This window comes from Octopus bimaculoides, chromosome 2, assembly GCF_046866305.1.
Source record: "Octopus bimaculoides isolate indiv1 chromosome 2, ASM4686630v1, whole genome shotgun sequence".
In the NCBI taxonomy this organism is placed as follows: domain Eukaryota; kingdom Metazoa; phylum Mollusca; class Cephalopoda; order Octopoda; family Octopodidae; genus Octopus; species Octopus bimaculoides.
Genome location: NC_142929.1, coordinates 56,148,535 through 56,164,824, shown reverse-complemented (window position 1 = coordinate 56,164,824; position 16,290 = coordinate 56,148,535). Strand labels below are relative to the sequence as shown.

General features: G+C 36.3%; 1 protein-coding gene across 5 annotated transcripts in view; it reads left to right on the top strand.

Annotated features, from left to right (window-relative positions):
* LOC106877940 (ubiquitin-conjugating enzyme E2 S) overlaps nt 1-14,207 on the top strand; it is a 49,494-nt gene extending 35,287 nt beyond the window's left edge. For all 5 annotated transcript variants that reach the window (XM_014927019.3, XM_089345803.1, XM_089345827.1 and 2 more), the window contains 3 exons: nt 4,524-4,714; nt 8,461-8,594; nt 13,700-14,207. In XM_014927019.3, the coding sequence (XP_014782505.1) occupies nt 4,524-4,714; nt 8,461-8,594; nt 13,700-13,853 (479 nt within the window). In that variant the 3' untranslated portion in view covers nt 13,854-14,207. The remainder of the gene's footprint in view (nt 1-4,523; nt 4,715-8,460; nt 8,595-13,699) is intronic.
* Nucleotides 14,208-16,290: the final 2,083 nt, after the last annotated feature.

Here is a 16,290-nt window from a genome sequence, read left to right as displayed (position 1 = left end):
TCGTCTCTCTTGCATGCCACAACTGATGCTTCTAATGTTCAGCTTTTCTCTCAAGATACTTACACTCTGACGGGTATTCACATTGACATTACACATCCAACGGAGCATACTGGCTTCATTCCTTGCGAGCTTACGTATGTCCTCAGCAGTTACAGCCCATGTTTCACTGCCATGTAGCATGGTTGTTCGTACGCATGCGTCATACAGTCTGCCTTTTACTCTGAGTGAGAGTCCCTTTGTCGCCAGCAGGGGTAAGAGCTCTCTAAACTTTGCCCAGGCTATTCTTATTCTAGCAGCTACACTTTCAGCGCACCCACCCCCACTACTAACTTGGTCGCCCAGATAGCGGAAGCTATCGACTACCTCTAGTTTTTCACCCTGGAATGAGATAGAAGTTGTTTCCTGTTTGTTTGCACTCTTTATTGCACCTGAACATCTGCACCTCTTATGTGTCCATAGCTTGCACCGGGTACATCTTATAGAGTTACTACCTACTCCTTTTCTACATACTGAGCAGGGCCATCTACCTGAAGGGGTTTGTGTTTTATCTACCTTCCTACTTATTAGGATTTTGGTTTTAGCTAGGTTGACTCTAAGGCCCTTCAATTCTAGACTTTGCTTCCACACCTGAAACTTCTCCTCTAGTTCTGATAGTGACTCCGTAATTAGGGCAAGGTCATCAGCATAGAGGAGCTCCCAGGGGCAACCTGTCTTGAACTCCTCTGTGATTGCCTGGAGGACTATGGTAAATAAGAGGGGGCTGAGGACGGAACCTTGGTGGACCCCTACCTCTACCCGGAATTCATTGCTGTACTCATTTCCAACCCTCACCTTACTGGCAGCATCTCTGTACATGGCTCGCACAGCTCTCACTAACCATTCTTCTATCCCAAGTTTCCTCATTGACCACCAGATAAGGGATCGGGGGACCCTGTCAAAGGCTTTCTCCATGTCAACGAAAGCCAGGTACAGAGGTTTATCCTTAGCTAGGTATTTCTCCTGCAACTGTCTCACTAGAAATAAGGCATCAGTAGTGCTTTTACCTGGCACGAACCCAAACTGCATCTCATCTAAATTGATTCGCTCCCTAATTAGTTGGGCTATGACCCTCTCTGTAACTTTCATAACCTGATCTAACAGCTTGATGCCTCTGTAATTATTTGTATCTAAAGCGTCACCTTTACCTTTGTAGCAGTTGACTATGATGCTGCTACACCAGTCATTGGGTATGACTCCTTCGTGTATCACCTGGTTCGTAATACGGGTGACTAGGCTATAGCCAACACTGCCAGATATTTTGAGCATCTCTGCAGTGATTCCTGATGGGCCGGGGGCTTTCCCGGTCTTCATACTCTTAATTGCTTTATCTACCCTGGTACTATCAACTCGGATAGCTGGTCCCTCTATTGGGTCGACATACGGCAGGCTCTCTTTCTCCCATTCATTTATAAAATACATGGAAAATTTTAGAGAAAAATTTTGAAAGTTTTGGCTATAGAATACTATCTTGGCTTAATGTTTATGAAGTAGTCATATCAAAATGCCATTAATATGCTCCTTGCTCACCAGTTCAAAATTTTTTTTGATCAAACAAGATTGGCTGCTGTTTTAAGCAATTAAAGTAATTTAAATGAAATATTCTTGTCATAAAATAATCAAAATATGTTATGATTATCTTGATTTATATATAATGTGCCAAAACAGACACAGAAGTATGTTGCTGGCTTCTGCTTGGCCAGCTCCTGTTAAACCATCCAACCTATTCCAGTATGGAAGGAGGATGTTAAATGATGTTGAACTTGAAGTAGATAAAGCTATAAATAATAGCCTTTGACTTTTTCTGTCTACTTCAAGTTCCACTGTTAAAAACAAATTATTTCACATGCCTTGAAGTTTCTAAATGCTTTAACGCGATTGTTGCCAGCGCCCCTGGACTGGCTCTTGTGCGGGTGGCACATAAAATACACCATTTTGAGCGTGGCCGTTGCCAGTACTGCCTGACTGGCCTTTGTGCTGGTAGCACGTAAAAGCACCCACTACACTCTCTGAGTGGTTGGCGTTAGGAAGGGCATCCAGCTGTAGAAACTCTGCCAAATCAGATTGGAGCCTGGTGTAGCCATCTGGTTTCACCAGTCCTCAGTCAAATCGTCCAACCCATGCTAGCATGGAAAGCGGACGTTAAACGACGATGATGATATATATATATATATATGATGCCAAAAAACAATGGACAGGTGCAGGTGAGAAAACAACAGGGTGTATTAGTTTAATGCTCAGGGAAAATAAAGGAATGAGGAAAGAAAACAGATGGAAAGAGAAAAAAAATGTGCCTGTATTAATGGTTGCACATGTATCATATATATACAAACACATACACAAGAGTTTGAACACTTAGAATAAGAATATTCTGAATTTATAAAACGTGTGTATTTTCATTAAATTGACATAATGTAAAATTTATATTTACAGGAAAGCTATTAATACTGCTTAGTTGAAATCAAATTATATGAATCTGAAACTGAAATAAAAATTTATACAATAATTATGGTTTAGTAATAGTATGGTTTGCTGGGCTAACAACTTTGCCATCAAGAAAGTCATGAAAATCTTTGTTATTTAAAATTGCTAATGTTTTATTCAGTGAACCTAAAAATCTCTTAATGTATTTAAAAATGACTGCACATGACTATTACATAGATTTAACCCTTTAGCATTCAGATTATCCTGTCAAATATAATGGTTATTTATTTACATTGTTTTGATTTAATCTGCATTATCTCATATCTTTAAGATTTTAATGATGTGATTGTTTATGTGTAGAATGACATTGCAGGACAGATATGAGAGGACAGATCTCGTTGGTTTTGAATATAAAACAGGGAGAATATTTTGGCTAGATATGGCCAGTTTAAATGCTAAAGGGTTAAATATTATTTTAAGGTTTTCTTAATGCAGGACATTTAGCAGCAAACATTCCATTCAGCTTAATGCTAGCTTTAGGTTAGATATATGATTAAAAATTATATCTCTTTTTCTAAATTTTCATTGTGAACAGTGAATACACTAAAGTTGTCAGTGAACTGTTGTATTTAATAGTTATCTTCATGTTATCATATTTATTGGAGGGTGCGCTAAAAAGCTAACCAGCCATAAATATGGGGTGAAGATAAAAAAAGCAATATTCTTCAATGGTTGATATTTCATTTTCTTAGTATGTTATAACCCTTATCAGCATAGTGTAGATTTCAGCATTGTAGTAAGAAGTTTGCCTCCCAACCACATGGTTTTTGGTTCAGTCTCACTGTGTGGTACCTTGCTGGGCCTACCAAAGCCTTATGAGTGGATTCTGTTGACATAAGTTAGAAGTAGCCCCACCGCTTGACAATGTTGCTTTGTTTACGTCCTTGTAACTTAGTGGTTCGGCAAAAACACTGAGAGAATAAGTACTAGGCTTAAAAAAAGTAAGTACTGGGGGTGATTTGTTCAATTAAACCCGTCAAAGCAGTACCCCAACATAACCATAGTCCAGTGACTGAAACAAGTAAAAAATAAAGATAATATTGGAGGTTTTTTCCCACCATTTAGAGCTTCATGAATTAAATAGCTTTTTTTATATTATTATATTACATCTCTGAATTATTTATTCACTAGCCAATTCTAGTTTCCTGTGCCAACCAATGTACAATCTTGTACATTTACTTAGTGATACTTAATCCTTATTTTTGCAAGTACAATGAATGCTATGCTATGCTGATTATATCATAACTCCAAAACATGTCAGGAGGTATCATCTCCTGCACTTGCTAGAAACATGAAATTTACGTTAATCATTGACTACTATTGATTTTTTTCCTCATTGCATATTTATTTCTAGTTAACCTATTAAATGTGGTAACACTAAACTTAGGTTTTATTTTTCATGCAATGTCTGAGAATTTTATGAAATGTAAAAAAGGATAAATACCTCCTTAAATTTAACTTTGTCACATCTGTATAGTATAAAAATTTTATAATTGTTTAATTGCCTCTGGTGTAATTTATATGAAGTTTCAAGTTATGTTTGTGCATAGGAAATTTTCTATGCCAACATTGATGAATGTACAATATAGCATCACCATATGATTCAGTCCTGAATGATTTTCTCTGTAACAATGCTATTATTTCTGGTCTGTAGCATTTGGCATGCTAAGCACTAGTCTAGCCACCTCCTCATTTGATCTTACAGATTATTGAACTTTTTCTCACAACTGTCTGGACAGATTTTTAGACTTACACATTCAGACATATAACATGCCTAAATTTTCTTGTCTGCTTTTATTCACTAGTAATTAGTAACCTCAAATACTTCAACTATTCACACTACACACACACATTCTCACTCACACACACACACACATGCAGAACTAGATGGTTGTGTAGATAGGATTGCTATTTCATTCTGATATTTTATAAAAATTATTTTAATTTAATGATTTTGTAATGTACAGCTTCAAATATACATATTTGCACTTTTTTTTTATCAGCCGGAACTCCATATGCTGGAGGTGTTTTCAAAATGAAACTAGTTTTAGGAAAAAACTTCCCAACTGAACCACCTAAGGGATTTTTCTTGACAAAAATATTTCATCCAAATGTGGCAAATAATGGGGAGATATGTGTAAATACGCTGAAGAAAGACTGGAAACCAGAACTGGGGATCAAACACATTCTTTTGGTAAGTAGATATTTTTTGCTTGTATCTATTTTAGAGTCCATGATATTTTAATTCTGTTGTGTTGCACTTTTAAATTTTATAGAAAAAAATGGTAAATTTAGTTCATATATAGCACTATTTTAAAATATATAACCAATGAAGTAAAAAACCCTTAAAAACACCTTCAAATTTGTCTAGGTTTACACAAAAATTATGGGGAATTTTCATTGTAGCATTGATCAATGCAGATTGATAGCAGTGTGCTATTAGTGAAATGAAAGTAAACAGCATTTCACATGTATTTCTTATTTGGACAAAATAATATCCAATCATTAAGTGATGCAGCCCTTCAAATAAGGAGGCAGTGGGCAACCACATCATTTAAGTGTGATAAAACTTTATTTCATAATGAGCAACAGCTCTGTTGAGGCGTTAAATTAAAAAAAATAATAAATGTGCCCTTTTAAAGCCTAGCCAGACTCATGGTCTCGGTTTCCCGGTTTCAATGGCGTATGTGTTCCCCAGCTGGACAGACGCCAGTCCATCGCAGCGTTACTCATTTTTGCCAGCTGAGTGGACTGGAACGTGAAATGAAGTGTTTTGCTCAAGAACACAACGCGCCGCCCGGTCCAGGAATTGAAACTACAATCTTACGATCATGGTACCGACACCCTAACCACTAGGCCATGCGCCTCCACAGTATTTAGATTACTCTGTTAAATGTAATACTTAATTATTTACATTGCTTAGAATTAATCATGTGTTATCTTGTATCTTCGAGATTTCAGTGATGTGATTGTATATTTTTAGAATGACATTGTTGAGTAGGTGTGATATGCAGGATCTGGCCAGGTTGAATACTTTGGCCTGCTATGGCTGGTTTAAATGCTAAAGGGTTAAATGATTAAAATGATTCTCTTATGATGTGATTGTTTCAGTTTCAATACACAGTTTTAGATTAAGTCACTGCCAAACTGACATAGCTTCGAAACTTCATCAGGTAAAATTACTAGTTTAATAAGCTACTGCTTTAAAAAGTCCTGAATCCTTACCATTCATTTATTGATCTTGATTAGTTGGTTTTTAATTAATTCATAGAATATCCCACACACACATTACAGCTCTTTATTTATGGATATTTAATTAACCAATTTGATATTGCGTTATTCATACATCCTAGCAGTTTCGTTGGTTCCTTGAAGAGTGTATTTTCTAACCCAAGATAACCGTTTACACATAGGTACAGTGTGGCTGTGTGGTAAGAAGCTTGCTTCCCAACCACATGGTTCTGGGTTCAGTCCCACTGCATGGCACCTTGGGCCAGTGTCTCTTACTATAGCCTTGAACCGACCAAAGCCTTGTGAGTGGATTTGGTAGACAAAAACCTAAGGAAGCCCACCGTTTATATCTATATATTTATGTTTGTGTGTGTGTGTCTGTGTTTGTTCCCCCACCATCGCTTGACAACTGCTGTTGGTGTGTTTACATCCCCATAACTTAACGGTTATGAGACCGATAGAATAAGTACTAGGCTTACAAAGGATAAGTCTTGGGGTCAATTTGTTCAACTAAAAGTGGTGCCCCAGCATGGCCACAGTCAAATGACTGAAACAAGTAAAAGAAAACAAAAGAATATAAAATTATGCATGTACATCTGTGTGTGTACTCACATGCCAATATAAATTCATATGCACACATATTTGATGTTGCCTTGAGATAAACTTGAAGTAATGATGCTGTGAATTTTTTAATCTTATTTATACTAGTAACATTTTACTGAAGTATCATATTTTTATATGCAGACTTATAGAGAAGGATACGATTATGTAAGACTAATACCATTCTAAAAAGTATTAGCAATATTCACATTTAACAAGATGGCATGATTTTCAACAGTCTGTTGGAAATTGACAATAAGCCTACATTCATCTTGTGTTCAAAAGCATCAATGTATCTCACTATTTTCCTTAAATAAGGTGGTGAGCTAGCAGAAAGGTTAACATGCTAGGCAAATTACTTAGCAGCATTTTGTCTGTCTTTACATTCTGAGTTCAAATTCCACCGAGGTTGACTTTACCTTTCATCCCTTCGGAGTCAATAAAATAAGTACCAGTTGAGCACTGGGGTTGATTTATCAACTAACCCCAGCCCTCAAAATTCCTGGCCTTCTGCCAAAATTTGTAATCGATAGTTTCCTTAAATCTCTCATTAGCACTGAGATGAGTTTAACATTATGTATAATTTTAACAGTTAATCTATTTGTTAAAATCTTCTTGGGGTTTAATTCCCATCAGAAACATTGTATTAAGATGTGATATCTCATCATGTTGAGCATTACTAGAAGTAGCCTATTTTGTGCAGATAAAAACATGTAGATACCTTTCTTTAGAAGGAAGTTAAGTAGACCATGGCTAGTGATATTTATAATGCATTTAGACTTACCAGTGATCACTACTTAGTGCAAGTTCCATTAGTGAATTGTTCATTTCAATCTCAGAATATATATATATATATATATATATATATATATAATATTTACAGGTGCTGGTGCCATGTTAGAAAAAGCACCCAGTACACCCTGTAAAGTGAGGAATGGTATCCAACCATAAAAACCAGTAGAGCTTGGTGCTGTCCTTTGACTTGCCTATCCCTGTCAAACCAACAACCCATGCACAAAAGGAAAACAGATGTTGAATGGTGGTGACAGCGGCGGGGTGTGTGTGTGTGTGTGTAAATTGAGGGAATAAGATAAAATATTTCTCACAGTGACTGACTAGATTGAGTCATCTCAATAGAGAATCATTGAACTCTACTGAGTTGAAACAGGTTAGTTGTTGTGAGAAATTGTACCTTCAATTATCGCTATAAAAAATACATACTCTATATGTTTTGAGTTCTTTTTCTTCTAAAAGTAGCTATAATTAGCATTAAATGGATATGTGGTTAAGAAATTTGTTTCCCACACATAATTTTGGGTTCAGTCTCTTTACGTGGCACCTTGGATAATTTTCTTCTATAATCTCAGGCTGACCAAAGCTTTGTGAGTATATTTGGCAAATGGAAACTGAAAGAAACCCATCATATAAATATATATGTATTAGTGTCTCTTTGTCTTGACATGTGGTTGTTCTAAAGCAATCTTCATTGTCATACAAGTCATGTCTTTTGTTTCCAATCTTTTTGAAAAACTTGTTTGGAAATGGGGAAATATTACCTTGCCTGGAAACAAGTGAGGATTGGCCACAGGAAGGGTATCCAGCCTTAGAAAATCTACCTCAAATTCCGTTTGACTCTTACAATCATGGAAAAGTTGGCATTAAAATGATGGTGATATATATATATATATATATATATATATATATACACACACACACATATTGCCAGAGCAGCTGTCTGGCTTCCGTGCCAGTGGCATGTAAATAGCACCATTTGAGCGTGATCGTTACCACTAAGTTACAGTGACATAAAGACACCAGCACTGGTTGTCAAGCAGTGTTGCAGGGACAAACATAGACACAAAGACACACACACACATATATACATACAGTGGGTGTCTTTCAGTTTCTGTCTACCAAATCCACTCACAAGGTGCCATGCATTGGGACTGAACCCGGAATTATGTGGTTAGGAAGCAAGCTTCTTACCTGTGCCTATTGTTATTTGTTATTTTTTACTAAATTATCTTCCCTTGTCACATTGATTGATTACTGTTTTGTTGATTTCAGCCAAGATTAATAATTGAATAATCCAATTTATTTTTTATATAGACGGTAAAATGTTTACTGATTGTGCCAAACCCAGAGTCTGCATTGAATGAGGAAGCCGGTAAACTGCTATTGGAACAATATGATGATTACTCGACAAGAGCAAGACTATACACTGAAATCCATGCAAAACCTAAGTAAGTCTGATATTTGTTGTTCACTAGTTACTATCCATCAGTTGCTAAGACTGCAATACAAGGAGGACTATGCTATCAAATTGTTGGTTAGTACTCAGAAATAATGAGGAATTTCGAGAATTCATGAGCTGTAATTTTTAGTTTTGATTCCAAGATGGTAAACTGAATTAGCTGCTTCAAAAACTTGTGAATAATTTCCTCCTCGCACATTTGTTGGTATAATTATTTTTATCCTTGATATGTTGGCTGTGTGTTGGTGAAATACACCTCCAAATGAAATTTACAATTATGTAAGCTGGACTGGCAAGAGTTAGATATTTTGATCATGGACATAGCACAAAATATTGGTTTCAAATTTTGGCACAAGTCCAGCAATTTCGGGGGAGCAGGTAAGTCAGTTACATTGAGCCCAATGCTAAACTAGTACCTATTTTATTGTGCTAATGTACTGAGAAAAGTTAGGTATAATTGTGCTAATGTACTGAGAAAAGTTAGGTATGAGAGGAATTAGATGCAGTGTGCAAGAGAGAAAACTGTGCTGGTTTGATCATGTGATGGATATGGGAAAGGACATTTGTATAAAGAAGTGCCAATCACTTAAAGTGGATGGAACTTATGGAAGAGGGAGACCTAGGAAGACATGGGACGAAGTATTGAAAGCTGACCTCGTGATACTGAGCCTTATGAATATGACAAAGGACTTATACCTAACTTTTCTCAGTACATTAGCACTCTGTTGCACCTGTACACTCTGAAAGATGAAAGGCAAAGTCAGCTTCATCAGAATTTGAACTCAGAACATAAAGACAGATGAAATACTGCAAAACACTTTACTCAGCTTGCCAACAATTCTTCCAGCTCACTGCCCTAATATAGCACAAAATATTGATAGATATGAATCATTGGTCTTTTTTTACTAAGTCAGTATTTTATTAGCTCATGTGAACACTTGCACTCCGTCAGTTACAACAATGGGTGTCCCAGTTAATCTAATCAGTGGAACAGCCTGCTCATGAAATTAATGTACAACTGACTGAGCACTCTACAGACATAATATACCCTGAATGTAGTTCTCTGGGAGATTTAGCATGACACAGAATGCAACAAGGCTGGCCCATTGAAACACAGGTACTAGTCCTTTTTACCAGCTGAATGGACTGGAGCAATGTGAAATAAAGTATCTTGCTCAAGTACACAATGCACTGCTGTTTATGGAACTCATAACCTTATCATTGTGAGCCGAATACTCTAACCACCAAGCCACGTACCTTCACATTGCTTATTGTATCCTAAAAAATATCTATTTGCTGCTTTAGCTGTTATATGAAAGTTATCTCCCTTGTAAATTCCTCCCTCTTAAAACGTCATACTCTGGAGATGTTTTGAAGAAAGTCATAAACAAATTTTTAATGTAGCTTTAGATGATTGTCCAGGATTTTACAGCACCAAAATATTATCACCACTTGATATATTGAGGGAGCCAAGGAGAAAGCGAGTAAATAAGTTGAAAACAGTTTCTAATTAAAGCTGTGTATCAGTGATAATATATAGAAACACTAAGCAGGCAACTGTGTTGCTATTTACTAAATTCTTTATGCTTGCAGTATTGGTTCACTTACTGCCTTACAACTGGATATGCTTCTTAATGCCAAACACTTTACAAAGTGTACTGGGTACTTTTTACATGGTACTATCACTGACAGGGTCAAGTACCTTGTAAGATGTAAAAACAAAAACTCCTCACTTTGGAGTGTGAGGTAGCATTGGGAGGAGGAAGCTTTGTGCCAGTTGAGAGGTTAAAGGTAAGGAGGGACAAAGATAGGTGTCTTGCCGTAGATAAATGGATATTCCAATAGGAAAAGAAAGAGTGAAAGAGTAGAAGAAGAGTGATACTGTGAGAGATGATGGCAAAGCTGTATTAGAACATGCCCTTGAGGGACATTGGGGGGGGGGGGGTGAGAATAGATGAGGTGATACAGAGATTTTGACTGGATGAGTGGGCAGGATAGAGGTGACTGTAGCAAATGATGGAGAAAAATGTAAGAGAGGCTTGGGGGATGGGGTTGTGGTAGATATCTGAGGGTGATAGCAGATAAGTGAGGTGTTAATGATGGAGAACAGCACAGAAAGGTGATTGGTGGAGACAGTAGGCAAGGGAAGCTAATAAGAAATGGAAGTAGTCTGGAGGGCAAGGGATGTTGTATATGCCTATTCTGCTCTCAGGTGATAGAAAAGTGATGAGTGTTTGGGAATGCAATGTGAATGCAAGAGCAGAGCTCCTTACCATCAAACATTACTAAGGTGGCTTTAGAATATCAATTCTGCTGTGGTGGACGGGTCTTGTGAACAGCAAGGCATCAGATATCTCAGTCCTTTGTAATCTTCATAAGGCTCAGTATCATGAGGTCAGCTTTCAATACTTCGTCCCATGTCTTCCTGGGTCTCCCTTTTCCATAAGTTCCATCCACTTTAAGTGATTGGCACTTCTTTATGAAATGTCCTTGCCCATATCCATCACGTGATCAGACCAGCACAGTTTTCTCTCTTGCACACTGCATCTAATTCCTCTTATACCTAACTTTTCTCAGTACATTAGCACTCTGTTGCACCTGTACACTGACATTGAACATCAAGCAGAGCATACTAGCTTCATTCCTCTCTAGTCTTAACATGTCCTCTGCATTTAGAGCCCATGTCTCACTACCATGTAGCATTGTTGTTCACACACAGGCATCATACAATCTTCCTTTCACTTGGAAAGATCTTTGGTTGCCACCAGAGGCAAAAGCTCTCTGAACTTTCTCCATCCTATTCTTATTCTAGTAATTACACTTCCTGTATCTCCTCTTTCACTGCTAATTAGGTCACCTAGGTAGCAGAAATTATCCACTACCTCTAGACAACCTCTGGGACATTTGAGAAAAAGAATTTCTTGTATATCTATAGACTTTATGGCTTTTGTGCCATATACAAACACTACTTTCTATTATTCCACTGCAGCTCTTGTGTATCCATAGCTTGCACTGGGTACACCAAATGGAATTCCTGCCTACACTTTTCCTACATATTGAGTAGGGCCATTTACCTGAAGTGAGTAGGGTTCTGTCTGTTTTCTTGCTAACTTGGATCTTTGTTTTTGCCAAGTTAACTTTAAGGCCCTTTAATTTCCGATTTTACTTCTACACTGAGAATTTCATTTTAGTTCTGTTACAGATTCTTCTATGAAAGTAAGATCATCAGCATATAGTAATATCTGTGGGCAGCTGGTCATAAATTCCTGTTATGGCCTGAAGAACAATGATAAATAGGATGGGGTTGAGGATCAGGCCTTGGTGAACACCTACCTGTGCACTAAATTTGCCACTCTGCTCAGAGCTAACTCTTACCCTACTAACAGTACCCTTGTACATGACTTGTACTATTTTCACATGTCATTTGTCTAGCTTCCTCAGGCCACCATGTCACAGAGCAAGATACTCTGTCAAAGACTTTCTCCAGATCCACAAATGCCAAATACAACACCTTATTCTTAACTAAATTCTTCTCTTGCAGTTGCCTGACTGAAAATAGCATCAGTAGTTCTTCTCCTTGGTACAAAGCCAAATTGCAATTCATCTAGTCTAATTCTGTGGAGGCGCAATGGCCCAGTGGTTAGGGCAGTGGACTCGTGGTCATAGGATCACAGTTTCAATTCCCAGACCGGGCGTTGTGAGTGTTTATTGAGCAAAAACACTTAAAGCTCCACGAGGCTCTGGCAGGGGATGGTGGCGAACCCTGCTGTACTCGTTCACCACAACTTTCTCTCACTCTTACTTCCTGTTTCTGTTGTGCCTGTAATTCAAAGGGTCAACCTTGTCACATTGTGTCAAGCTGAATACCCCCGAGAACTACGTTAAGGGTACACGTGTCTGTGGAGTGCTCAGTCACTTGCAGGCTATTCCGTTGATCGGATCAACTGGAACCCTCAACGTTGTAAGCGACGGAGTGCCAACAACAACAACAGTCTAATTCTGTTCCTAATCAATTGGGCTACGACTCTCTTTCCTTGTCTGGTCCAGCAATTTGGTACCTCTATAATTCTATCTAAGGTGTCTCCTTTACCCTTGTAGCAGCTGACTATGATGCTGCTACACTGGTGATTACACTTCCCTGAAAAACTTGATTAACTATACAGGTTATTAGATTATATCCTACTCTACCAGATATTTTAAGCATCTCAGCAGTGACTCCTGATGGAGCAGGGGCTTTCCTTATTTCTTCAATTGCCTTATCATACTACAATCAACTGAGATACTTGGTCATTCTCTAAGGTTCAGATGGGGAAGCTTCCCTTCCTCCCATTCAACAGCCTTTCATGGTAGTTCTTCCATACCTCTTTCTTTTCAGAATCATTAAGTGCAAGCATACTATATCTATCCATATACACTTCTCTCCCACATTTCAATTCTCTCTGACATACTAGCATTCTGGAACACCTCAGGTCTTCGATCTTCATACTGTAAGACATTGGCAAACATCTTCCTTTCTGTTTCTACCCTAGCTAGATAAACCCTGACATCTATCTTCCCTTTTAGCTACCTGATATGGCTCTTTGCTATCCCAAATTTTCCACTTTCCTAACCTGTCTCTTCTCTTGTTTGACTATGTCAACCTAACTATTCCATGTTACCCTTGGTTTGGCAGAAACTTTGCTCCAACCACAAATTTTGTCTGTCACCCTTAGTAGATTATCCCATTAGAACTTAAGAGTTGTCCTGTATGTCATATATCTCTATTTCTTCCTCCTTCTCAGAAAATGCTTCTTTAAGAACATTCTAAATCTCTGTCCATTTGAAGGATCCTTGAGCTTTCATAATCATCTTTTCCATATCAGTTTGTCTCTGGGTCCTCCTATCCCTAAATCTTTTTGTCATACAGGAATATTAGTAGTGTAAACATTTAACCTCCTGCAAAACTGTTGGGTGTTTTTTTCAAAACTTCTAAATGTCTATGTATTTCTTCTAGAAATTTTGCAAACAAATTTTTCATTGCAGAAATTTTTATTACATTTTTTAAAAAAAACATTGTATAGTGATGTAATTCAACTTTGATTTCTTTCTTTCCAGACCCAAAGAGGAGCAATCGTCCAATGTTCGGGACAAATCCTCAGATGGTCCTATAGCCAAGAAACATGCAGGAGACAAATTTGCTGGTGAAAAGAAAATTATACCAGTTGACAAAAAGAAAAAAGAAAAGAAGAAAGTACTCAAGAGATTATGATAGCTATTTAATACTTTGTACAGACTGTGAATAAATAGACTCACTACTTTAGTGTCTCTCTCTCTGTTTCTCTCTCTGTCTCTCTCTCTCTCGCTCGCTCGCTCTTTTTCATACTGTTGTGAATGTTAAGACAGGGCATTTTCTGATCATCCACTGAAAAGTCTTGGCTACAGCTCCTACCAGAGGATGGCTCTGGCAATGGAACACCAAAAAGCCTGCCTCTCCCATCTCAATCACCCATATTGCTGAAGTCGCCATCCTCGATATCCATTCAGACTTAAACTGGCCGATGACAGTATTTGTGAGTGCATCATGTCATCACTCTAAGATTTTAATAAAGTTTCAAGCAACATACATATGAGTTGTGTTTTTCACATAATGATTATCTTATTGTATAATGATTATTATTTTCAATGTTTTTCAAATTTTTTTTTTTTTCTTTTCAATTTTTCATTTTGTCACTTCTCCACAGTTTTCTCTTCCTTGCTCAATTCTACCATCTTTCACTCTTAACCTTTGGTTTCCCCATCAATAAACTGCTACCCCTCCCATTACCTCCTACCTGTTCATTCTTTCCTCCTAGCTCAACTTTACTTCTCTTAGCATAGCACCCCCTCTCATCACCCTGTTATCTACTAAAACAATTATGTTTTAGAGTTTTTGTTTCATTTTTAAAATGTTTTTGAATTATTAAAATTCAATATTTCCTTTTTATATCATGAATTAAAAAGACAAACTTATGTTATCATCATTATATTTCAATTGGATATGCAATAATACCTCAGTTCAGTTAATCTCATGCATGTGTGTATGTGTAAGAAAAGAATGATAAAAGAATAAGTAATTATCTTATAAATTTCATTAGCTTATAGCTGTTTCCATTATAAGATGCGGTGGACTCACAGTTGAGTGCCTGATTGAATAAAATTGTAGTTTCATATATATATATGCACATATATTTATACATACATATATATATACATATATGCATATATACATATATATATATATATATATATATATGCCATTACATGCTTAGGGTGTGGTAATAATTATATTGGCCAAACAGGAATATCACTCCGTCGAAGAACCACTCTCCACAAATAACAAATCTGCCACCCACAATACAGACAGATACAGGTCAGTGGACACATAGAAAGGTGTGCTAGGAATCTTAATCCTAATTTTCCCCTTCTATTAATGTTCACACAACACCTCAGTATAACAAAGACCTTTGAATTAATAACACTAACCTCCATACATCTCATACACCATTTACATTACAGATCTATATCTACCCTAATTGCACCAAATCCAAAACTACTTACCTCCCTTACACAATCTTTTTACTCAGGGACTAGTAGACCTGACACCGTTCAGGAATCAGTATGCATTCAAAGCAATGATTAGTAACTTTATGAAACCGGTATGCTTTTGAATCACTTTAACAATTCACAATAATGACTTTTATTCCTACTTCAGTTCATCTAATTGTATATATCTATCGTTACTTTTCATAAAAAGCCTTTATTTTTTTTGATTTCCAATGTGCATTTTCGCTTATTTTTCTTACTTTCCCTTTACATTTCCAAGTGTAGTTTCTATTTTGTTTTTGTGACATATTTCTAGTGCATATACATATCTCTCTCTCTCTCTCTCTCTCTCTCTCTCTCTATATATATATATATATATATATATATATATATATATATATATATATATATATATATATATATAGAGAGAGAGAGAGAGAGGGAGAGGGAGAGGGAGAGAGAGAGAGAGTGAAATTTTTTTTTTTCAGAATGCGATAAAAACCCAAGGCTGTGAAGATTTTAGAACATTTATAAATAGGTCTTACAGCTGTTTCCAGGATAAATATCCTGGAAACAGCTATAAGACCTATTTATAAATGTTCTAAAATCTTCACAGCCTTGGTTTTTTTATCTCATTCTGAAAAAAAAAATTTTTGTATATATATATATATACGCTGATATATGACCTACATTGGACTCCTTATTTGCATAATCACCGAACCTGGAGCTTAACTATGGTCTATCCATAGCACTCAACATTACCTGACACCTTTGGGTCTTACTGACACTATTACTTCTCTCTCTCTCTCTCTCTATCTATATATATATCTATATCTATATATATATCTATATATATATATATATCTATATATATATATATATCTATATATATATATATATCTATATATATATATATATCTATATATATATATATATATATATATATATCTATATATATATATATATATATATATATATCTATATATATCTATATATATATATATATCTATATATATATATATATCTATATATATCTATATATATATATATATCTATATATATATATATATATATATATATATCTATATATATATATATATATATCTATATATATATATATATAT